Here is a 24,139-nt window from a genome sequence, read left to right as displayed (position 1 = left end):
TGACCCCATTGTGGACACCAGACCCGTGTGCAGAAAGCAAACGCGGTTAGAACTAACCAGGGTCCAGGAAGAAACTTGCCTTGAGGAAGTCAGTGGAATTTCCAGCATAATCCATTTATGCCGGCAGAGGGTGAATAGCAATAGCAATAGCAAATACATTTCTATACTGCATATCAGTGCACTGATGCACTCCCTAAGCAGTTTACAATGTGTAAACCAATTGCCCTCAACAAGCTGGATCCTCATTTTAGCAACCTAAAGAAGGATGCAAGGCTGAGTGGACCCTGAGCCCCTGGCTGGGACTGAACTCACAACCTTGTGGTTTGTGAGTGAGTGGCTGTAGTACAGGCATTTAACTACTGCACCACCATTGAAGGGATTATGGCTAAGGAAAGGACTGGAAGCACATGGTCAAACAAAGGACCTGAGAACTGGTGTGCTAATCCCTTTTGTCTGAGATATTTGCACAAATCATCCATTGTGTTATATTCAGTCTGGTTTCAGATCATTATTTCCTGCCTGAGAGTTATTTTAGAGTGATTTAAACCTTTTTGAACCCTTGGTTTCTGCCTCCAGGCAAGGATTTTAGTATAAATATCAGTGCCTGATTGGCCATTCTTCAGCTTCAGTCCAGTTGCAGACAGACTTCCTTGGAGAGTGATGGAGTCTCCTTCTTTGGAGGTCTTTAAGCAGAGGCTGGATGGCCATCTGTCAGGGATGCTTTGACTGAGAGTTCCTGCATGGCAGATTGGGGCTGGGCTGGATGGCCCTTGCAGTCTCTTCCAACTCTATGATTCTATGATTCTATGAGACATTCTGTAGGTTTACTTGGCTAAGCACCTCAATACATTCACCATTCCCACTTGCTATGGGAGCTTTTGAGTCCTCTCTCCATTCCAGATCCTCTTCTGTTGGAATCAAGATCCCTCTAGGTAACCTATTACCATTGGCAGTCTTACATCTCTTCACCTTTCCCACCTTTGCTTCCTAGTCCTTGTGTGTGTATTTTACTTAGCACCTTTAATAAAATATAAAACCTATTTGAAACGCCTCTGGAGTTCTGTGTGATTGCGGATCTGGTATAGTTGGGCTGGAGCCCGAGGTCACTGTTGCCCCAATCATACTATATTTCTCCTTTGAGCTAAGTACCAAATCCCCCCAAAAAGCATAGCAATTGGAGGTGTTCTCCCCAGACCCCAGCATTTTGGGTAATAAGTTAAACAGGGGTTGAGGAAGATGTGTAACTACAAGTCCAAAGGCTCTTTCACCTGTTGGTAGAAGTACAGAAGTGTCGTCCGGTCCTCGAGGAAACGTTCCATGTAGTCTTCGGGGAGGTAACGGATCTGAAGGTCATACCTTAAAGGAAGCAAAAGTTATAGTTTGGACTGGAACCAGAAAAACAGACTTGTTTGGACTACAACTCCCAGAATCATGGTCTGGGGGATCTCAGCCATTATATTCCAAAGAAGTACCTTTCTCCAAACCTGCCAGTCAGTTAAATTTGAGAGAATATGCACCTGACTTGGTATGAGGCAGTTTCTCATTTTTCTGTAACTTAACTCACCTCTGAAAGTCTGGAAATGTTTTGCATTTTTGTTCATTAAAACCACATTTCTCAGGAAGGTGAATTTTTAATAGACACATTTGCTTTTTCTAAAATTAACATATTCAGCAGCTATAAATGCATCATTTACAAAGATCTCATTATAACATAGCAGTCAAGTGTAATTATTTTGTTGTTCTTATGCGCCTTCATGTCAACTCTGACTTCTGGCAACACTATCCTAAGGTTTTCTTGCCAAGTTTTACTCAGAGAAGGTTATTGCCATTGCCTTCCTCTGAGGCTGAGAGAGTGTGACAAGTCATCCATTTGGTTTCTGTGGCTGTTTGCTTTTACTGTACCATTTAATCCTTTTGGATGTCGTTTTTAATTTCATGTTTGAGTTTTCTATTGGATGTACTGCAGGGACGTAGCCAAGGGGGGGTTCTTGGGGTCGGGACCCCCCCTTCCATTAGAAAAATGAATGGTGTGTGCTGCTGTGCCACCGCACCCAAGCCCCATTATACTGGTGGCACTTAGTCTGGACCCCCCCCCCCTTCCTAAAATCCTAGCTACGTCCCTGTGTACTGGATCAGTTGATCGTGAATAGAAAAAGAAAAGGAAATAGCAGAATAAGAAATAGAAGAAACAGAAGAATAAGAAATAGAAGAAGTAATAGATGATGAAGAAGAAGAAGAAGAAGAAGAAGAAGAAGAAGAAGAAGAAGAAGAAGAAGAAGAAAAAATTGGTGGTGGTGAGTTTCACTTTGTGTGCACACACACAAACACATACATATAAAGGATCAGAAGAAAACTTTGAGATGCTTCCATACCTCCATTCGGCTTCAATGTGCAAACATTCGTATTTCTCTTGGACTTCGCCCACCGTCATGTCTGGATGCAACCAGTGGATCTCATCCGATTTCACATGCTTCAGGCGTAAAGCGTAGCATTCGGCGAGCTGGATATCCGGGCCGATCCGCCCGCTCTGCAAGATGGATTGGATGACCTCCTGCAAATTGGCCATTGCAATGGGAGAGAGCAGATTAGGTTTGGGCAGAGAGGGAGATAAAAACTGACACGCACACGCACACACAAAGGGCCATCTGCAAATATGATGTGATAGTCATCTTTTAAAATATACGAAGGGGTTTCATGCAGAAGAAGGGGGAAACTTGTTTTCTGTTCCTCAGGTTGGTAGGAGATGAGCCAGAGGTATTCAAATTACCAAAGAGATGCCAACTAAACATTAGGAAGAACTTCCGGATGTTGAGAAATATTGAAAAAGAGAAAACACCAGAATCCATTTAACTCAGTATTAGACTAGTGCTTATGAAATGATATGTCTATATAATATATATTCACTAACAACTATTCATTAGCAAGTATTAGACTAAGGTTTATGAAAATATCTATCTATCTATCTATCTATCTATCTATCTATCTATCTATCTTCTATCTATCTAATCTACTATCATCTTCATAAACCCTAGTCTAATACTGGCTAGTTAAGCTGAGAATAGTTAAGAATAACACTCTCTCAGCCTCAAAGAAAGGCAAGGGAAGCCCCCTCTGAAGAAATTTTCCAAGTAAACCCTGTGAAGGGTTTGTGTTAGAGTTGTCATAAGTCAGAAACTATTGGAAATGACTTGAAGGCACACAACAATATTTTTTAAAACTATAAATCCCAAAAAGCAAACCATGATTTTGTCATTTTTTAAAAATAAGGAACACCATTTTACTTCCCCACTGTATTTAATGGGATTTGAGCATCCATGGATTTTGGTGCCCACAGGAGATGCTGGAACCAAATCTCACTGTAGTTTATCTACAGCTTTATTGTTGCAGTTGTTGTGTACCTTCAAGTAATTTCTGACTTATGGCGACCCTAAGGCAAACCTATCATGGGCTTTTCTTGCCAAGATCCTTCAGAGGAGGTTTGCCATTGCCATCCCCCTGAGGCTGAGAGCATGTGACTCACCCAAGGTCACCCAGGGGGTTTCCATGGCTGAGTCAGGATTCGAACCCTGGTCCCTAGAGTCCTAATCCAACACTCAAATCACTACACCATGCTGGCTCTCACAGCTATATTACTTCAGTAACTATATTGCAAGCCAACAAGGCCTTTTAACGAAGGTAAATTCACCAGAAAAATATGGATGAGTACATAATAAAAAACCAATCTATATATAATATAGCTGTATATAATACATATACTATATTTTATTATGTACTCAACCATATTTTTCAGATGAACTTACCTTCATTAAAATGTCTCGTTGGTTTGCAATATACTTAGAGAATTCTGAGGAAGACAAAGGCTTAAAAATGTACTTTACCAACAACAAACCCTTGACCGAGTCTACATTTAAATTATTCATTTCTTTGGCCATTGTGCTGAAATTAATGGGGGGGGGGGGAGACCCTTTCAGCATTTGCAGTGTGTCCTCAAGCAGCCCATCGCCTAACACCACATTTGCTGTCCTTTTCCCCTCTAAGAAATAAAATCATCCTGGGCTCTGGATGCGAGTTTGGTCCGTTGAATGCTCCTAGGGAAAAAAGAACTTTAGAAGGAACCATCCTATTCTCCCTATTTGCAACAAGGACAGCTGGTCAAATAGATAAATGTCTTGAAGGGGAACAGCAAATGTGGATACTCAATGGACTTCTTAGTCATGCTCAAAATGGAGGATATTTTGGAATTCCTCCTATACAGAGGGTTAGAAAGGGGCACATTTGGTGACCCTGGCCTACAAGGAACACATTGGTAGAGATGTGACGAATTCTCGTCACTATTCTTTAAACATAATGTGATATTGGTTACTTGATGCATCCATCAACTCTTTAACAAACTGTGAAACTTATAGCTTCTCAATCAAGGAGTAAGAAAATTTCATTTTATTTTATTTGCATCATTTGCTGCTTCTTTGCACTGGAAGGGAAAACTGAGGTGGCATTAGCGCATATGCTCTGTGAATGTTCTGTCATGTACTCCTCCATGACAGGATGTTTCCGGAGGCTTTCGTATGGCTCTGAGCACCATCTGCAAGCTCACATTCATGCAAAATCTCCTTGCCCTGACAGCTTAACATCCGAACAAAATTTATTGCAGGGTGAGGGAGACCAAAAGACAGAATTTGGAGACCTCAGACAAGTGGCATTGGAGGGGTCCTGGGAATGGCCAATCCGATCTGGAATTTAGTAGGAACTTGAAAGGGCCTCCCTAAGGGGAAGAGATTATTTCAGGGGAAACAGGCATGATATCCTACCCCTACTCTTTATATGTATGAGATCTCTAACAAGGGGATAGGGTCCAGCACCTAACTGACCTCCCTTAAACTTTGTACTAGAACCCAGGATTGATTCACTGATTCACTGTTTTGTAAGCCACCAGCCATTGCTACCTGAAATATTTCCCCCACGCGCAAAACTCGATTGCAAATGCTTTTGCACAATATTCTCCATCCGGGTGGTGTACCCCAGGGGTTTTGGACCACAACTGCCATGGCCCCCAGCTACTGGAGCCATTGGACATAGGGGATGATAGGAACTGTAGACTCGCTTTATTACATCCTAGGAAATGTTCAAGAAGGCGGTAAAGACAGAACTCTTTCGCCATGCATATCCTCCTGACCTCCTATGAAGACTATTGGTATGGAATGAGAGCACCTGACCCTGTGATTGATTGATGTTTCATGTTTTTAGCTGTGGTTTTAATTATGTGGTAACTAATGTTGTAATACTGTAATTGTTTTTAACTCTGTTGTGATCCCGCCTCGATCCATCGGGAGAGGCGGGAAGATATAAATAAAAACTATTATTATTATTATTATTAACATATCTAATTCAAAAAGGATGTTGACAAATTGGAGCATGTCCAGGGGAGGGCGACTGAAATGGTGAACAGTCTGGAAAACATGCCTTACGCGGAGAGACTTAGGGACCTACTGTATTTTCTGGCGTATAAGACTACTTTTTAACCCAGGAAAGTCTTCTCAAAAGTCGGGGGTCGTCTTATATGCTGGGTGTCATCTGATAGGGCAGGTGCTGAAACTTCCGAGCCAGACTAGAGAATCTGTGGTCGCCGCATATGGGGAGAGCTCAAAAACGGCCGTGGACACATCCCCACCGTATGCGGCGATCGTATGAAAGCAGCTACCACTCTGATAGTCTTGGAGACAGGGAGGGCTGGGCAGGCAGGGAGAGATGGCCAGTCCAAGCAGGCTTTGTATACAACAAGGTTTCCTGCTAAGTATCTGCATGTCATAAGCATTTAAATTAAAATTACCATATTGAAATCAAATTTGATGTTTTTTTAAATTTTTATTTGGTGTGCATTGGAAGAGGGGTAGTCTTATACAGCGAATATATCCCAAACAATATATTTTAACTGGAAAAGTTGGGGGTCGTCTTATACACCTAGTCATCTTATACGCCGGAAAATACAGTAGGTATGTTTAGCCTGGAGAAGAGACGGTTAAAGGCTGATATGACAGCCCTGTTTAAATCTTTGAAGGGATGTCATATTGAGGAGGGAACAAGCTTGTTTTCTGTTGCTCCAGAGAACAGGATCCATAATAATAATAATAATAATAATAATAATGATGTTTATTTATATACCGCTTTTCCAAATTAGATCAAAGCGGTGTACAACAGGAAGTACAATACAAAGTAAAAAAACAAACAAACATAACAGGCCTCTCTCCCCCTCAAGATGGTGGTTGGAAGAAATGGATCCAAGCTCCAGGAAAAGAGATTCCAGCTCAACATTAGGAGGAACTTCCTGACAGTAAGGGCTGTTCGACAGTGGAACCCACTCCCTCGGAGGGTGATAGAGTCTCCTTCCTTGGAGGTCTTTAAACAGAGGCTGGATGGCCATTTGTTGGGGATGCTTTGATTGTGAGTTCCTGCATGGCAGAATGGGGGTGGACTGGATGGCCCTTTGGGACTTTTACAACTCTAGGATTCTGTGATAGGCACTAGGTTGGGGAAGGTTGCTTTCTGCAATCTGAAGACCCAGACTTAATTTGGTGGGTTTAAGATTAAGAAACCCTCTCCATGTCACCCAGGGGTGCTCAAACTTCAGTCATCCACATATTTTGGGCTTCAGTTTCCAGAATCCCTGATCACTGGCCAAACAGGTTGGGGCTTCTGGGAGTGGTGTTCCAAAATACCTGAAGGACCACTGGACAAATGGAGGGTGGGCAACTGAATGGGAGGCTTGGACCAATTCCCACCCCGACCTCCTTGTGGGCTGCACTCCCTCTGCAAACATCAAGCCGTCAACCTACATTTTCCTCAGCAGTCCTTCACAAAATGACAGCACTTCCTGTCACCATTTTGAGAGGGACCTCAGAGGAAAACAGAGGTTTTGGGGGGACGTATGGGATTATGGAGTTCTTGCAAGGGGTGGAGTGCAAGGGGGTATTTTCACATATTTTTCATGCATGGGGGGGGGATTTGATGCAAGGTTTTAGGGCAAATGATGGGTGGGTTGGTGAATTTGGTGAACCACTGGGAGGCTTCAGGGGTCACAAAAGTTGGATCCAGAGGCCAGAGAAGGTGCAGCAGAGGCACGGTTTGTCCACTCCTGGTCTGGTGCATGTCCCAAAACTACACCTATCGGCCTGTCTAACAGAGAATTCTGAATCACCACTAAACTAAAATTTCCCAAGGATACAACCTTGACGATTAAATTGTACAGTGCCCTGCCAGGCTCACCCGGATCTCCGTCAAGACGGTGCATTTCACCAGCTTGAAGTTCTTGCCCATGTTGAAGCTGTTGCTGTAGAAGCAAACCTTCAGGATCCGGACTTCGTCCACCTCGAAGGGAACGGCCACCATGGTGGACTCCGAGGGTCCAGCCAGGCTGAAGCAGCTGCGGAGCGAATTCGCCCTGAGCCGGCTCAGGGCCTCCGGCAATCCGGACATCATTTCGGAGGCCGACAGGACACTAAAGCCGGAGCATCACTCCCTGGCAAGGTAAAAGGAGAGGAGTTGGATGTGCAATGGATCTGTGCCTTAAATGAAAGCTTGCAACATGTATATTGTGCATTTTGTTTGGAAATTTATTATACTTTGATAACTGTAATTATAATCTTGAGTTCTAAATTTGTTTATAGCTCTGTTTTAACTTGTAATCAAGATATGGCCAAACGTGAAATGTATAAATATGAGATGATTTATATATTAAGATAGATGGCTGGTCGACGAAAGATGAATATACATATTGAATGTATAATCTATGAGATTAAGTAAATATAAGAAGAAGAGGATAGAATACAGTGATATAAAATAGACAAAATTATTATTGTATGTTTAAAATGTTAATTGTATTTTATTTGTACTCAATAAAATATAATTAAAAAATGTATATTGTGCATTCTGGTGGGCCCAATAAAGAGATCACTGTTTGGTGGATTTTTGTTGTTACTGGCATCATCATTTAGGGTCGCTATCATTCTCTTCCACAAAACTGGGGAAAAAGCAAGCAAGACAGGATTGGGGTGGTTTATCAAAAAGACAAAACCAAAATCCGCCTATAAAAAGCCTCCCGCACACATTTTGATATGTAACAATGCGCACAGTCAGCCCCCCCTCCCTGCCATATCCATGGATTCAACCAGCCATGGCTTCAAAATATTCTAAAAATATGCACATTCCAAAAAGCAAACCTTGATTTTGCTATTTTATATAAGGGGACACCATTTGACTATGCAAGTCTATATAATGGGACTTGAGCACCCACAGATTTTAGTATCAAAGGGTCCTGGAAGCAAACCCTAAGGTCCCACTGTATTTCAGGTTGTTGTTTGTTTAAATACTGCTATCCATTTACATTCTGGGATTTGAAGTTTGTGGCTTCTTCAACTGGCCCAGCTGGCAGGGACATTTTTCAAACCCTTTAAACCCAGGATTTTCCTGGTTTTCTAGGACAAACCATGGTAACCCTCCCATCATTATTGCTGCTGCACAAATTCAGCTCCATGAAGGAAGCATAGAAAATAATCCACAGGAGGAGGGAGTGTTTCTCCTGTTGGGTTTTTGCCTGTCAATCAAGCATCTAGCTGTCAAAGGCTGGGAAAAGAAGGATGAGTTGCAAGTGCAGCTTCTGGACACAAAGGGGAGACAGAGTCACACAAATCTCGATTGGATGCGCAGGAAGGCATTTGATCAGCAAATACCAGCACGATTTTATCTCACAAGTACAGGCGCTTCCTGAGAGAAACTTGGCTGGCTCTTCCAACCTTCTGCCACCCATAGCAGTTTGCCAATTGCACACCCTCCATCTGGTACCCAAATGTGGCACCTCTGCTCTCTGTTTCTCAGGCCTCTCAGCCTCAGCACAGCTGGGCATTGGAGCCTCACCTTCCCTAGGTTTCTTTGCCGGACACCCTCCAGCTTCTCAACATCCTTTTTGATTGTGCTGCCCAGAACTGGACACAGTATTCCTCCAGATGAGGCCCGGCCAAAGCAGAATAGAGTGGCACTAGAATAACAGAATCATAGAGTTGGGAGAGACAGCAAAGGCCATCCAGTTCAACCCCATTCTGCCATGCAGGAACTCTCAATCAAAGCATCCCCGACAGATGGTCATCCAGCCTCTGTTTAAAGACCTCTAAGGAAAGAGACTCCACTGCACTCCGAGTAAGGAGTGTGTTCCAGGCTAAACATCGCCAGCTCCCTCAGTCGTTCCTCATAGGGCTTCATGGTTTCCAGACCCTTCACCATTTTAGTCACCCTCCTTTGGACACATGGCTCCAGTTTCTCAACATCCTTTTTGAATTGTGGTGCCCAGAACTGGACAGTTTTCCAGGTGGGGCCAGACCAAAGCAGAATAGAGTGACACTATTACTTCCCTTGATTTAGACACTAAAGTTTTATTGATGCAGCCTAAAATTGCATTGGCCTTTTTAGCTGACGCACCACATTGTTGACTCATGTTCAACTTGTGGTCTACTAAGGCCCCATCCCCACTATGAAAAGCTCCGAATCCTGATTCAAGCTTTATGTCCATAGTTTCCACTGGAAATCGATCCTGATCTTCATGTGATCGATTCCAGTGGGGGAAAAACAACAGATGCAAAAAGCTGGGCTATTTTGGTAGCTGGGTTTTCGAGGTCTCCTGCTGTCCAAGGGAGACTCATGGAATTGCAGAGCTGGAAGGGACCACAAGGGTCATCCAGACCAACCCCCTGTCAATACAGGAAATTTAGCACTAAAGTACCCCTGAGGCTGTGTGTCTTCAAGTTGTTTCCGACTTATGACAACACTAAAGCGAACCTCTCATGGGGTTTTCTTGGCAAGATTTGTTCAGAGGGGGATTGCCTTTGCAACTCTCTGAGACAGAGAGAGTGTGACTTTTGCCCAAGTGGGTTTCCATGGATGAGCAAGGGATTCGAACTATGGTTACGAGTCATAGGTCCAAAACACACTACAGAAATAGCCAGTTTGAGACCGCATCAACTGCCCTGGCTCAATGCTAGGGAATCCTGGGAGTTGTAGCTTTGTGAAACATTTAGGCTTCTCTGTCAGAGAGCTCTGGTGCTGCAATAAACTACCGTTCCCAGGATCCCCTAGCACTGAGCCAGGGCAGTTAAAGCGGTCTCAAACTGGATTATTTCAGCAGTGTGTTTTGGACCATAGTCTAATACTCAGACCACTACCACTACGCTAGCTCTGAATGCTAAAAATCTGTTATTGCATACCAACTGTGGATTTCCAGCACTGGCAGCAGGTTGGATTAGATGATCTTTGGATCCCTTCCAGCCTCTCCTGGAACAAAAGCAGAAACGGATACCATTTACCATCAGAGATATGTATCTTTCCAGGACTGCTTTGTAATTCCAAAAGGAAAAAAAGTATGTTCACCATTATGCATGCTCTTAAGAAAAGGTCAAAACCCAATAGCAAACATTTTTAAATAGTCTCCCCTCTGTTTCTGCGGGAGATCCATTCTGGACCCTCCCCTCGCAAAAACGAAAAATCGCAAATATTCAAGCCCCATTGAATGCCTTTTGTCCCTTGGAGCTTGCCATTCGCAAAGGACTGAGGGACATGAACGGTGGCTGAGGGACAAGTGTGTTTGTGTGTGTGTGTATACATAATATATACATCTACTGTATATACTCATGTATAAGTCTAGAAATTTTAGTCAAAAATTTAACCAAAGAAACTTGACTTGACTTATCTACGGTCAATGTATGCACTATAAGTTAACTCTTATATAAAAAGGAACCATTCCTTGGTGAAAGTCAAGAGTGCAATCTGTTCTGGAAGCACTGATCTTGCTCTGCTCTCTTATCTATCCAGCCTTTACTGTGAGCATAAGCAGTTATGTTTGCTGGGATTTTGTAAATTCTTTGGCATCGTTTTCCTTTGCTTTATCCGTGTCACATGCCCCTAAGTTTTACCCTCGACTTATCCACGGGTCATATCAAAATACAGAATTTTGGCCCCCAAACCTGCCTTCGACTTATGCATGAAATCGACTAATAGTTGAGTATATACGGTACGTATATTTAATTTTGAAAAATGTGCATGAACCTATGTGCAGACAAAAAGAATCCACACGGAGCAGGCATGCAAGAGACGTGAGGGAAGGGGGAAGTTTGCAGAAATGGACTTGACACAGCTTATGGTGGGAAAATTCTCACAAAAACTGTGCATGAAGGAACTTGTTTCCAGCGGAACGGACACTGAACCTCGGCATATTTTCTCTTTCTCTGAGACCACTCCTTGCTCCTGATGAAAGAATCTCTCAAAGTGTTTTACCATGCCTTCCAACTTTTCACGGAGGAAAACCAGGACATGTTTAGCTGAGCGACATCAGAGTGCGGGCAAGATCACAAAAGGCATTAATGAGGAAAAACACACAAGTGAGGAAAGGCTAAAGCAGTTTGGTTTTGCCTGAACTTCCTGGAAAGACTATGATTCCACCTATTATGGAGTGCAAGTTACTTTTGCACTTTGAACTAAGTTGGAAGCAATGGAAGGAAGCTTCTTGAGGTTTCAGAAGCTGGGATGGTTCTGATCTGGTAACCATACGTTCCTATAATTTACAGACAAGCCAGCTCACTAAGGCCCTGTGCACACTGGCAGATTGGGCTGGATTGGGGTCGGAGTCGGTGCGTAGCATCAACACAACGCACACCCAGGCTCCACCCCCAGGGTGGCATGACACTGTGTGTCACACCACACAAAAGAAGGAGACCACATTACAGGGTGACTGATTCCATCAAGGAAGCCACAGCCTTGGGTTTGCGGGGCCTGAGCAGGACTACTGATAACCGAGGTCTTGGAGATCTCACATCCATAGGGCTGCTCTAAACTGAAAGTTACCTTCTGGCAGTTTACAACAACAAATAGAATTTGGATGGCCATCTTTTGAGACTGCCTTAGGTGGGTATTCCTGAAAGGCAAGGGTTGGACTAACTGGCCCTGGAGGTTCCCTCCAACTCAATGATTCTATAATGAGAAATCTAAGAGCAGGGTGACCAGATGTTCTAACCTCCAAGGAGGAAAAGGCACGGCAAAATGTAGGACATCCATGAAAAAGGTAAGACATTAGCAAAGAAAAGCTCAAAACACTCATATAAATATAAATTCATACTGCTTCAACATTGCTCCAAATGGAGGATGTTTCTTTATTCTTCCTGGACAGAAGGCTGGAATGGAGGGCATGTCCTGGAAAAGGAGGACATCTGTTCATCCTAAGATCAGACCATTTGATTTTTCCAAGCACAAAGAAAATACACCTCTTTCCACCCCTTTGTCTTATTTGCGTTGCTACATCTTTGAGTCGCAAATGCATTTCCTTGCAGTGGTTCCATTCATAGCTACTATCACTTAAGATTTGAAAGAAAAACAGAGAAGGAAGGAGGTGGGAGTATAAAACATCTCCTTTGATGGCAGGCCAAATCCTGAACTCCTCCAGAAAGGACCCACTGCGTTAACAACAGACCTGCTGAGGATTTGGCAGCTCTACATCTGTTTTGCGTCCTTTCTCCGAAGAAAGAGATTTAAGAAGGAGTGTGTCGCAGGCCTTTCGTATGGAGACAGAAAACTGGGTTGCCATCCTGGATTTTGGTGACAAATAAAAGTCTGGCCTTTGTGACGTTGGAGAGGACATGCTGGTACCATGGCCTTTGAGACCAGAAGAGAAGCCTTAAGGTGAAGCTAGGAGGGGAAAATGACACGCCTCAGGATGGCACCAAGACCCTGAGAGATGCTTTTAAAAAGCAATTTGCCCCAATTTGCAAACATGTGGGATTCCCTAAGAACTAATAAATTTGCAAATTTGCAAACATGTGGGATTATCTAAGACCTAACAGTTTTGGAAATCTGTAAACTTGTGAGGTTCCCCATAAACTAACAAATTTGCAAATTTCTGGGGTTCTCTAAGACTTAACAGATTTGCAAATTTGCAAACCTGTAGGATTCCCTAAGACCTAACAAGTTTGAAATTTGTAAACTTGTGGGGTTCTCTAAGACCTAACAAATTTGGAAATTTGCAAACTTGTGGAATTATCTAAGACCTAACAACCTTGCCTTGAATCTTGAAGGATATGGTTTTACATTGTTAAGAGAGGATCATAGAATCATAGAATTGTAGAGTTGGAAGAGACCGCAAGGGCCATCCAGTCCAACCCCATTCTGCCACGCAGGAACTCTCCATCAAAGCATTCCCGACAGATGGCCATCCAGCCTCTGCTTAAGGAGGGATACTCCACTACACTCTGAGGAAGGAGTGTGTTCCACTGTCAAACAGCCCTTACTGTCAGGAAGTTCCTCCTAATGTTGAGCTGGAATCTCTTTTCCTGGAGCTTCCATCCATTGTTCTGGGTCCTGTTCTCTGGAGCAGCAGAAAACAAGCTTGCTCCCTCCTCAATATGACATCCCTTCAAATATTTAAACAGGGCTATCATATCACCTCTTAACCTTCTCTTCTCCAGGCTAAACATCCCCAGCTTCCTGAGTTGTTCCTCATAGGGCATGGTTTCCAGACCTTTCACCATTTTAGTCGCCCTCCTTTGGACACATGGCTCCAGTTTCTCAATGTCCTTTTTGAATTGTGGTGCCCAGAACTGGACACAATATTCTAGGTGGGGCCTGACCAAAGCAGAATACAGTGGCACTATTACTTCTCTTGATCTAGACACTATACTTTTATTGATGCAGCGTAAAATTGCATTGGCCTTGTTAGCTGCCGCATTGTTGAGCACCCTTTGCATTCGGCCGGCCAACCAGTTACAAATCAATGTAACAGTTGCCTTGTCTAGGCCATATTTTACAAGCTTGTTTGCAAGAATATCATGGGGAACTTTGTCAAAGGCCTTACTGAAATCAAGATATACTATATCCACAGCATTCCCTTCATCTACCAAGCTGGTAATTTTATCAAGGAAAGAGATTAGATTTGTCTGGCATGACCTCTTTCTCTGAAACCTATGTTGACTTTGGATATGATACCCATGTTTAAATATTGGAAGGGAAGTCATATTGAGGATGGAGCAAGCTTGCTTTCTGCTGCTCCAGAGAATCAAACACGGAGCAATGGATTCAAGGTGCAAGAAAAGATTCCACCTAAACCTTAGGAAGAACCTCCTAATAGTAAGAGCCATTGAAAAGTAGTATATCCTGCCTTTCATTCTTTGGAGGATTTTAAAGAAAGTCTGGACAGACATTTGTTACAGGGAGGGCTTTGATATTGTCTTCATCCATGGCAGAATGGGGTTGGGGTGGATAGCCCCTTGGGGTCTCTTCCAACGTTATGATTCTATGTGTTTTAGAGTGTTTTAAACAGCTTTTTAAAAATGGTATACTCTAAACTTTTTTGGTTTATTATTGTTCTCAGTTTTACGGTCCACCAGGTGAATATGAACATAAATGAATGTTGTGCTTAAACTTGGGTCCCATCTCTAAGATAGTTTTTTATGTACCGTATATACTCGACTATGAGTCGACCTCATGTATAAGTCGAGGGCAAGTTTTGGGACCAGAATTATGGATTTTGCTATGACCCATGGATAAGTCGAGGGTAAAACTTAGAGCATGCAGCAAAGGATCTAAAGGATGAAGCAAAGCAAAACAATGTCAAAGAACTTACAAAATTCCAGCAGACATATCTCTTTGTGCTCACTCTTAAGGATGGAAGGATGGAAGAGGGAGTCATTGCTTCCAGGACAGATTATACTCTTGCTTTTCACAAGGGGATGGTTCCTTCTTTTAAATAAGAGTTAAGATACACTACTTACATTGATAAGTCGGCTCAAGTTTTTTGGGTCAATTTTATGACCTAAATTTCTAGACTTATACATGAGTATATACAGCATATGGAAATATCCCAAAATCTGAAAATAATCCAAAACAATTCTGGCCCCAAGAAGTTCAAATAAGGGAAAGTCAACCTGTAACTTAATTTTAGTGCCATCAGGCCATGTTGGTTTGAGTGGTTGACTAGGACTCTGGGAACCCAGGGTTCAAATCCCTGCTTAGCTGTAGTAACCCAGTGGGCGATGTTGAGAAAGTCACACTCTCTCAGCCTCAGAGAAGGGCAACAACAACCCCCTCTGAACAAATTTGGCAAAAAATCAAAACAAAACAAAACACCACAACCCTAACAATCCTGTTATAGGGTCCCCTTCCAGTCACTATAAGTTGGAAACAACTGAAAGGCACCCAGTGGCAACAATAGAGGAGGAGAAAGATTTGGATTTTCAAAGACATCCTTGCTTTTGGAAAGGGAGGCTCAAGAAAGCTTGCAAAACTTAAAAACTGATGAAAGCATATTCAAGACATAAATAGAAGCATGTGGAAAGTTATCGCTGAGCGTTATAATACAGCTATTTGCACAGTTAAAGCCATTTAGCACGACTCCAGATGGTGCAGCTGGGGGATGTCTGCTCCGATAAGAGGGAACTTACATCTGGTGTCCCTCAAGGAGCCATTCTGTCCCCCATGCTATTTAACATTTACATGAAACCGCTGGGAGAGATCGTCCGGAGACACGGGGCGCGGTGTTATCAGTACGCTGATGACACCCAGATCTGTTTCTCTGTGTCCCCGACTGATGCAGTAACTAGGGATGGCATCTCTCTTCTAAATGCCTGCTTGGAGTCGGTAATGGGCTGGATGAGGAAAAACAAACTCAGCTTGAATCCAGAGAAAACGGAAGTACTAGTGATAGGCTCTCCTGGTCCGGGTGGTGAAATTTGTCCACCTGTCCTGAATGGGATCACGCTCCCCCTGAAGGACTCAGTTCGCGGCTTGGGAGTGCTTCTGGACTTGTCGCTCCAGCTGACTTCTCAGGTGGATGCGACGGTCAGAAGCACCTGTTATCAGCTTCGGCTGATACACCAGCTGCGACCCTACCTTGGCCGGGGGGACCTTGAAACAGTGGTACATGCTCTTGTAACCTCTCGGTTGGATTTCTGTAATATGCTATACATGGGGCAACCCTTGTACCAAACCCGGAAGCTTCAGCTAGTGCAGAATATGGCAGCTAGGTTGGTCACTGGATGCTCCAGGGCCGACCATATAACACCGATTCTGCATGATCTCCATTGGCTGCCTGTTCGCTTCTGGGCACAATACAAAGTGTTGGTTATAACCTATAAAGCCCTAAATGGCTTGGGCCCAGGATACTTGGAGGACCGCCACTCCCCATATAGTCTGCCCCGCACACTCAGGTCATCTGGGAAGAATCTGTTGAGGATCCCGATAATGAGATATGTATCAACCTCACAAAGGGCCTTTTCTATCTCGGCCCCTGGGATCTCGAACACCCTTCCTGAGGAACTCCGCTCTGCCACCTCCCTGGATCTCTTTAAAAAGAGACTCAAGACCTTCCTGTTTCGGCAAGCCTTCCCCGATGCTCCTTGATGATATATGACTCCCCCCTATATGTACAGCATTATCGAGCGCATTTAGCTGGTCTGGATGTGATGTATGGTTTTAATCTGTATTTTGAAATGTTTTTATTGAAGTTTTATTTATGTATTGCAATTTTTATCTTGTACTTTGTATTTGATATTGCAATTTTTACCTGTACACCACTATGATCAACACGGAATAGTGGTTTATAAATAAAACTTATTATTATTATTATTATTATTATTATTATTATTATTATTAACTCTGAGGGTGCCTCTACACTGTAGTTTATGCAGTTTGACACCACTTTAAATGCCATAGCTCCATCCTATGGAATCCTGGGAGTTGTAGTTTTGCAAGGTCATTAGCCTTCTCTGCCCAAGAGTTCTGGTGCCTCACAAAACTACAGATCCCAGGATTTTGTAGAAGTGGTGTCAAACTGCATTATTTCTACAGTGTAGAGGCACCCTGGGAAATGAATCTGTAGCAGTCTTCCCATTTGCAGAAGGTCTACAGTTCTTGGAACAGTTGACAAGACGCTGCCTGACCGCATCCTGACCTCATCTGATCTCAGAAGCTACACAGGATTGGCCTTGCTTGCAACTTGGATGGGAGACCATCAAGGTGAAAGGCCACAGATCTTCGGGTAGGGTTGCAAAAGAAGCCCCCCACTAACCCTGAAATCTTGCAGAGAAATCCAGCAGAGCTAAAGAGTACTGAACTAAGCGGACGGAGGGTCTGACTTTGTATCAAGAAATTTTCCCATGTGTGGAAGATTCCAGGTTCAACCCCTTGCATCTCCAGATAGGATTGGGAAAGAATCCTGCTTGAAAACCTGGGGCCCATCCACACTGCACAATTGGGAGTGATACCATTCCACTTCAACTGCCTTGGCAACGTCCTATGGAATTCTGGGATATCTAGTTAGCTAAGGGGCTGTTCAGACAGCCTCGAAGGAACGGCATGGAGTCACCTCTGTTTCAGCCAGATTGGGGCCACAGCAACTGCATGCCGCAGTCCCAATCTGTCCTTTCCAGGGCGCAAAAAAGGAGCTACAAAAAGCACCATAGCCATGTTGGAAAGGGTGCCATAGCCGTGTTGCCGCAGCTTGATGGCACACCTTCGGCACTGTGTCATATGGACGCATGATGCCGCACACTGTTTGGAGTGGCATGAAGCATCATGGCACCCTGGGGGCAGAGTTGGGACATGCGTCATGTGGACACAACACCCTGACTGTGCCCTCAGGCCAGCCTTAATGGCTAGTCTGAACAGGGCCTAAGTCACTGGAGACATAAGGAGACACAAAAGACTGTAGCAATGATAGGACCATAGCATTAATTTCCCACGCAAGCAAAATTATACTGAAAATTCTGCAACACAAGAGTCCAACCAAACATGGAAAGAGAAACCCCAGAGGTGTAAGCAGGGTTCAGGAAAGGGAGTGGCACTAGGGAGCACATTGCAAACATATGATGGCTAATGGAGTGCGCCAGGGAACTCCAAAAGAACATCAGCATGTGCTTTATGGACTATAGCAAAGCCTTTGACAGTGAGTAGATCATGAAAAGCTTTGCAACGCACTTAAAGACATGGGAGTCCCAGCACATCTGATAATCTTCATGGGGAATCTGTACTTAGGAGAAGAGCCACTGTCAGAACAGAACATGGAGAAACAGAATGGTTCCCAATTGGTAAAAGGGTCAGGCAAGCCTGCATCCTTTCACCCCATCTGGATGGCCATCGGTTGGGGGTTCTTTGATTGTGAGTTCCTGCATGGCAGGAGGTTGGATTGCATGGCCCTTGGGGTCTCTTCCAACTCCACGAGTCTACGATTCTCTGCCTTTTATTAATATTGAGACAGGAACATGGTTTAATATGCTTTCAGAATCTTCTTAATTTCCTCTTTTGTTTTCAATATCAAATTGTTTAAACTGATTTTATGCAAGCCTCCTGGGGAATCTTATGATACAGGATAGGATACAAATATTCTAAACTATTTTAAAGAGATAATAGGAGGAGAAGACATAAGGACAGATATAGCAGCAGTGGGCAAACATGTTCCAAAGCTCCCCAGAAAGGAATATGTCTTGCATGGTATCCTAGCAATCTCTCAGCATTCAGGAATTTCCTCCCTGGGTCTGGAATTTTGACTATGTGCCATTTTGAATTTTTCTTTAACTCCGGTAGAGTTGGAGAAAAGATAAGCCGTAGTTTGTTGTTTCTGTTGTTTGCCCAGTTTACTGGAAGTGGGGCAAGAGGGGCCTGTTGTATCTGTGGTGAGTTGCTGCAAAGTTGGAAAAGTTGTAATTTGCAGAATTTCCCAGGAGGATGGCCAGCGGCCAGCATCATATAATGCACAAAGTGCAGATCTCACTGCCAGAGATTTAGTGATGGTTGCCAATGTAGATTTATTAATGGATTTATTACCCCACCTTTTCCCCAACGTGGGACCCAAGATTTAAACGTGAATGGCTTTAATATAAGATTATATGTAAGATAAAATACGAGAGGGTAAGGTATTACTATTACTATTATTATTATTTACCAAAGGGTTTGGCTTCTTTCTTCTTAGGTGTCCAGTAAATGGAAGCTGAAATAGGTTTTGGGGGGTTTTTCGGGCTCTGTGGCCATGATCTAGAAGAGTTTATTCCTGGCGTTTCGTCAGCATCTGTGGCTGGCATCTTCAGAGAATGCAGACTCTGCCAGCCACAGATGCTGGCAAAAGGTCAGGAATAAACTCTTCTAGAACATGGCCACATTGCCTGAAAAACCCACAAAAAACTATGGATCCTAGCCATGAAAGCCTTTGACTTCACATTGGAAGCTGAAATGTTTTGAGAATTCATTTACTAGGACTGCATCTACACTGCAGAATGAATGCAGTTTGACAGAGATGTGAAGGCAGTTTACATCAACAGCAACGACAGCAAACCCCTTGCAGTCACTCTTTCTAACAAGGTGAAAAATGTGTTATTAGGTCACATTCCTTGATATCGCCCTCCCCACCTGCATGATCTGCCAAATGCACATGATGCTCCATGGGATGCATCTACGCTGCAGAATTAATCCAGTCTGACACCGCTTTAACTGCCATGGCTCAATGCTAGTGGCATCACTAGGGGTGCGCAGACCACACCAGGTGACACCCTAAAAAGGGATGACACCACTGCTGCTCAAACACCTGTATTTGGGCAGAAACATTGTGGCATTTGTCTGTATCTCTTTGAACGCTTTAAGAGATGCTGGGAGTGAGGTGGAGCTCCGTCGGAGAGGAAAGGAGGGCTCCCTAAAAACAATTTAAAATTAAAAATGCCAGGATGCTTATGGCACAAAAATGGAAAACAAAGGAACTACCAACAATACGTGAATGGTTACTAAAATCCTTAGACAACATAGAACTAGATAGATTGACAAATATGATAGAAAGTAAATCACTTAGAACATTTAATTCTGATTGGGAAACTTTAACAAGCTTCTGTTTAAAAAGATGGACATAACACCACCATAAAGGCACCTAAGTCCTGGTACAGTTCAAGTTATTATAAAGAGCTGTGATATGTTGAAGTCGAGAAACAAAATACACGGAGAGGGAACTGTTGTTGCTTTCTTTCTGCTTTTTAGCTTTTTAGCACTCGATTAACCGAGGAGACGAAGAGGATGTCATAACATATAGACAAATGTTTACTGTTTGCTGTCATTTATAAACAACAACTAACATTTTTGAAAATATGTTTTGTATTTAATAAACTTTAATAAATTATTTTTGAATTTTTTTTTTTTAAAAATTGTTCTTTTAAAATTTTTCTTTAAAAGCATTTCATTTTAACCAAATCTTCCCTCTATGTAAATACATGTAGATTTTGTTCATGATGTTGTTATCTGAAGGTATAATTTTAATTTTGCTGGTTGTTTACGTCACAACTGTTAGCATTACATTCAGTGGTATATGGGAATTATGACTTACGAGTAGCATTAGTGCCTAAAGAGCATTACTCTGTATGGGAGGAGGTCCATGTGGGGGTAATGCCATGAGTGACCGCACCGGGGGACCCCAACCCTTGGGACAAAACTTCTATGGAACTCAGGGATCTGGAGTTTAGTAGATATTTAGCCTTCGCTGTCAAAGAGCTCTGGTGCAACAGCAAACTATAAATCCTAGGATCCCACAGCATTGTGCCATAGCAGTTAAAGTGGGGTCCAACTGCATTCATTCCTCATTGTGGCAGCAGCCTAAATTCTGTTTGTAAATCATTCTGTATAGTGATTAATTGCATCCCGGATAAATCTGAGAGATACGCTGTTTGCTTGCTTTAAAACTGTGTATATGTGAATGAAATCTAGAGATTACAAAGGAGTTCATCACACGGGAGGAATTTCTCTTCAATTCGAATGAAAAGAAAGTGGGACCAAAACGCATTCACTTAAAGTCGCTAGTTTCGCGCAATTACGTGAAGGCACATTGCATTCAAACTGGCTCCCCATTGCCCAAAAATAGCATGCCATTGCCCAAATTTGTGTGTGGCAGTCTATCACACAATAACGTGAAACCACATGATTGCGTTCAGACTGACTTCCCATTGCCCGAATTTGCGTGTAGTGGGTTATCACACCATAACATTAAGCCCCATGATTGCGTTCAGATTGCCATTGGATTATACTTCCAATTCCCCTTGTCTGATAATGTCCAAAGTTACTCCTCCCTACCCAGACAATAAAAAAAATGTTATGTTTAGGACTACACCTCCCAGAATCCTTCATCCAGCTAAGCTGTAGAGATGTTGCACCTAAGGTTGCATCTGCAAGGAATAGCTCCCTTGAATTCCATTTTGAACTCCAAAGTGGGAGATAAAGCCCATACATGAAATAAAGAAAAATGAAATCCCAGGTGAAGCCTGACCCAAGTAGAACATGTCACCCCAAAACAAAACACCAAGTCTGAAAAACGAGGACAACAGACACAAACACACATATACATATTTCAAGGCATCTCCCTCCCCCTGAGATTCCTCCCCTGCTCTCCCTAAAGGCTGGAGAAGAGGGTCTAGGCCCTGAATGATGAGATCTCTAGAGAGAGAAAGATGAGCCTGTAAAGCAAAGAATACAAGAAATGATTTGGGTTTTGTCCCATCTTTTCCTTCACCGCCCCCCTCCTTTTTCACACTTCGGCTTATTTTAGGCTCAGGCCAGCTGTCTTCTCTCAATTAAGCCGGAGATCTATGCAGCAAAGCAGAATAACTGAGGCGCACAGATTCAATGTTTCCCAGGGGAACCGGGGCCCCTCAAGGCATTTAATCAGAATCAGGGCTAAAATATTACTGTTTATGGTATGCTAGATCATGGAAACTTAGTATCCTAGAGTTGGAAGAGATCCCAAGGGCCATCCATTCCAACTCCATTCTGCCATGCAGGAACTCTCAATCAAAACATCCCCAACAATTGGCCATCCAGCCTCTGTTTAAAGACCTCCAAAGAGGAGACTCCATGACACTTTGAGGAAAGAGTGTGTTCTGCTGTCAAACAGCTCTTACTGTCAAGAAGTTCCTCCTAATGCTGAGCTGGAATCTCTTTTCCTGTAATTTGCATACATTGTTTTCTGGGTCCTATTCTCTGGAGCAGCAGAAAACAAGCTTGCTTCCTCCTCAATATGGCATCCCTTCAAATACTTAAACAGGGCTTTCATATCACCTCTTAACTTTCTCTTCTTCAGGCTAAACATACTCAGCTCCCTAAGTCGTTCCTCATAGGACATGGTTTGCAGGCCCTTCACCATTTTAGTCGCCCTCCTTTGGACACATGGCTCCAGTTTCTCAACATCCCTTTTGAATTGTGAGGCCCAGAACTGGGCACAGTATCCCAGGTGAGGCCTGACCAAAGCAGAATACAGTAGCTTCCCTTGATCTAGACGCTATACTTCTATCGATGCAGCCTAGAATCACATTGGCCCTTTTAGCTGCCACATCACACTGTTCATGTTCAACTTGTGGTCTATTAGGACTCCTAGTAGTCTTGCTAAGCCAAGCCTCACTAAGGAGTTTATCAGACAAGGGGAATTGGAAGTATAATCCAATGGCAATCTGAACGCAATCATGGGGCTTAATGTTATGGCGTGATAACCCACTACACGCAATGGGAAGTCAGTCCGAACACAATCATGTGGTTTCACGTTATAGTGTGATAGACTGCCACACACAAATTTGGGCAATGGCATGCTATTTTTGGGCAATGGGGAGCCAGTTTGAATGCAATGTGCATTCACGTAATTGCGCGAAACTAGCGACTTTAAGTGAATGCGTTTTGGCCCCACTTTCTTTTTATTCGAATTGAAGAGAAATTCCTCCCGTTTGATAAACTCCTAAGCCACAGAGTCTCATTAAGCCAGTTTCCATTGCTATTCACACATGCCACCAGCACTTTCACAGCTAGGACTGTTCCCAGGCACTTCACTCCCTGCATCTCAGGAAGTAGACCAAGTCTACCAAAGCTTATGCTATCAACTTTTTTTAGCCTTAAAGTGCATCTACGCTGCAGAAATAATGCACTTTGGCAACACTTTAATTGCCATGGCTCCATCCTACTGCATCCTGGGATTTGTAGTCTTGGGAGGCATCGGCCCTCTTTGGCAGAGAAGGCTAAAGACCTTGCAAAACTACAAATCCCAGGATTCCATAGGTTGGAGTTGCAATCACTCTGTGCAACTGTGATTGATGCATAATGTATCATGCTTATCAAAAGCACCAGGGTCACCTCTTGTGATATCATAAAGGGTTTGTCCTTATCGAGTCTTCCTGCATAGCAGGGGGTTGGACTGGATGGCCCCTGAGGTCTCTTCCAACTCTGATTCTATTCTATCCTATTCTACATCTCAGGTCTGGGCAGAGCAATCTCAGTCCACACATTAGTTCTGGAAACCCTACAGAGGATGGTATCTTCAGATCAGATAAAATGTAGATGTGTTAGAGGGGGAGGGAGTGGAAAGGAAAAACTTGCTGGCAACCCGGCATGACAGAAGTACACAAACATCCATCCTACAGTACTTGAAATCTTCAGATGATGATTCAGGATGTTCCAGGCACAGACAGTGTGGGCGGGTGGAGAGGAATACGTTGGTGATATACAGCTGGCAGCAGGTCCAGGCAGAAATGCTGGCACCCGCCAGCCAATATCCCTTCTCTCCATGGGTTTAAAGACCCTGTACAGCCCTTTCTATCTGCTGGGGTTTGGTTCCAGGACCCGCCATGGATATCAAAATCCATGGATGCTCAAGTCCCAATGGCCTCCTAAAATGGTGACCCTTATTGGAACTTATATATTTTTTCAATATTTACAAGCCATGGGTGCTTGAATCTGTGGGTAAATAGGGTTGCCATAATTGTCCACTTTTACCAGGGACAAAATGTGGAACAAATTCAAGACCAAACTGTAGGACAACTGCAGGACAAAACTCAGCCCAAAATGTAGGACATTGAAGAAAAATGGTGGACCTTAAATGTCCTACATTTTGAGCTGAGTTTTGTCCTGCAGTTGCCCTACAGTTTGGTCTTGAATTTGTCCTACATTTTGTCCCTGGTAAAAGTGGACAATTATGGCAGCCCTATGGGTAAAGAATCCGTGGACACAGAGGGATGACTATACACACCTATCTGAATTTTAAGCTCCTTGGAGGACCACTTTGTCTCATTCCCAGTTTCACAGCCAAGGAGGACACAGGAAAAGACCTTGGTGG

General features: G+C 43.4%; 1 protein-coding gene across 6 annotated transcripts in view; it reads right to left on the bottom strand.

Annotated features, from left to right (window-relative positions):
- Positions 1 to 24,139, bottom strand: part of PTK2B (protein tyrosine kinase 2 beta) — a 121,489-nt gene that overhangs the window by 61,123 nt on the left and 36,227 nt on the right. For 4 of the 6 annotated variants that reach the window (XM_089528729.1, XM_089528731.1, XM_089528733.1 and 1 more), the window contains exons 3-6: positions 10,248 to 10,314; positions 7,261 to 7,513; positions 2,373 to 2,551; positions 1,269 to 1,356 (exon numbers count right to left, since the gene is read on the bottom strand). In XM_089528729.1, coding sequence (XP_089384855.1) covers positions 1,269 to 1,356; positions 2,373 to 2,551; positions 7,261 to 7,473 — 480 coding nt within the window. In that variant the 5' untranslated portion in view covers positions 7,474 to 7,513; positions 10,248 to 10,314. The remainder of the gene's footprint in view (positions 1 to 1,268; positions 1,357 to 2,372; positions 2,552 to 7,260; positions 7,514 to 10,247; positions 10,315 to 24,139) is intronic. The other 2 variants (XM_089528730.1, XM_089528735.1) reach the window with 2 other exon arrangements.

The sequence above is a fragment of the Sceloporus occidentalis genome, unplaced genomic scaffold (assembly GCF_023333645.1).
Source record: "Sceloporus occidentalis isolate IW3139 unplaced genomic scaffold, rSceOcc1.0.p SCAF_6, whole genome shotgun sequence".
In the NCBI taxonomy this organism is placed as follows: Eukaryota; Metazoa; Chordata; class Lepidosauria; order Squamata; family Phrynosomatidae; genus Sceloporus; species Sceloporus occidentalis.
Note: the sequence above shows the minus strand (reverse complement) of the source record. Positions and strands in the feature narration are given on the sequence as shown.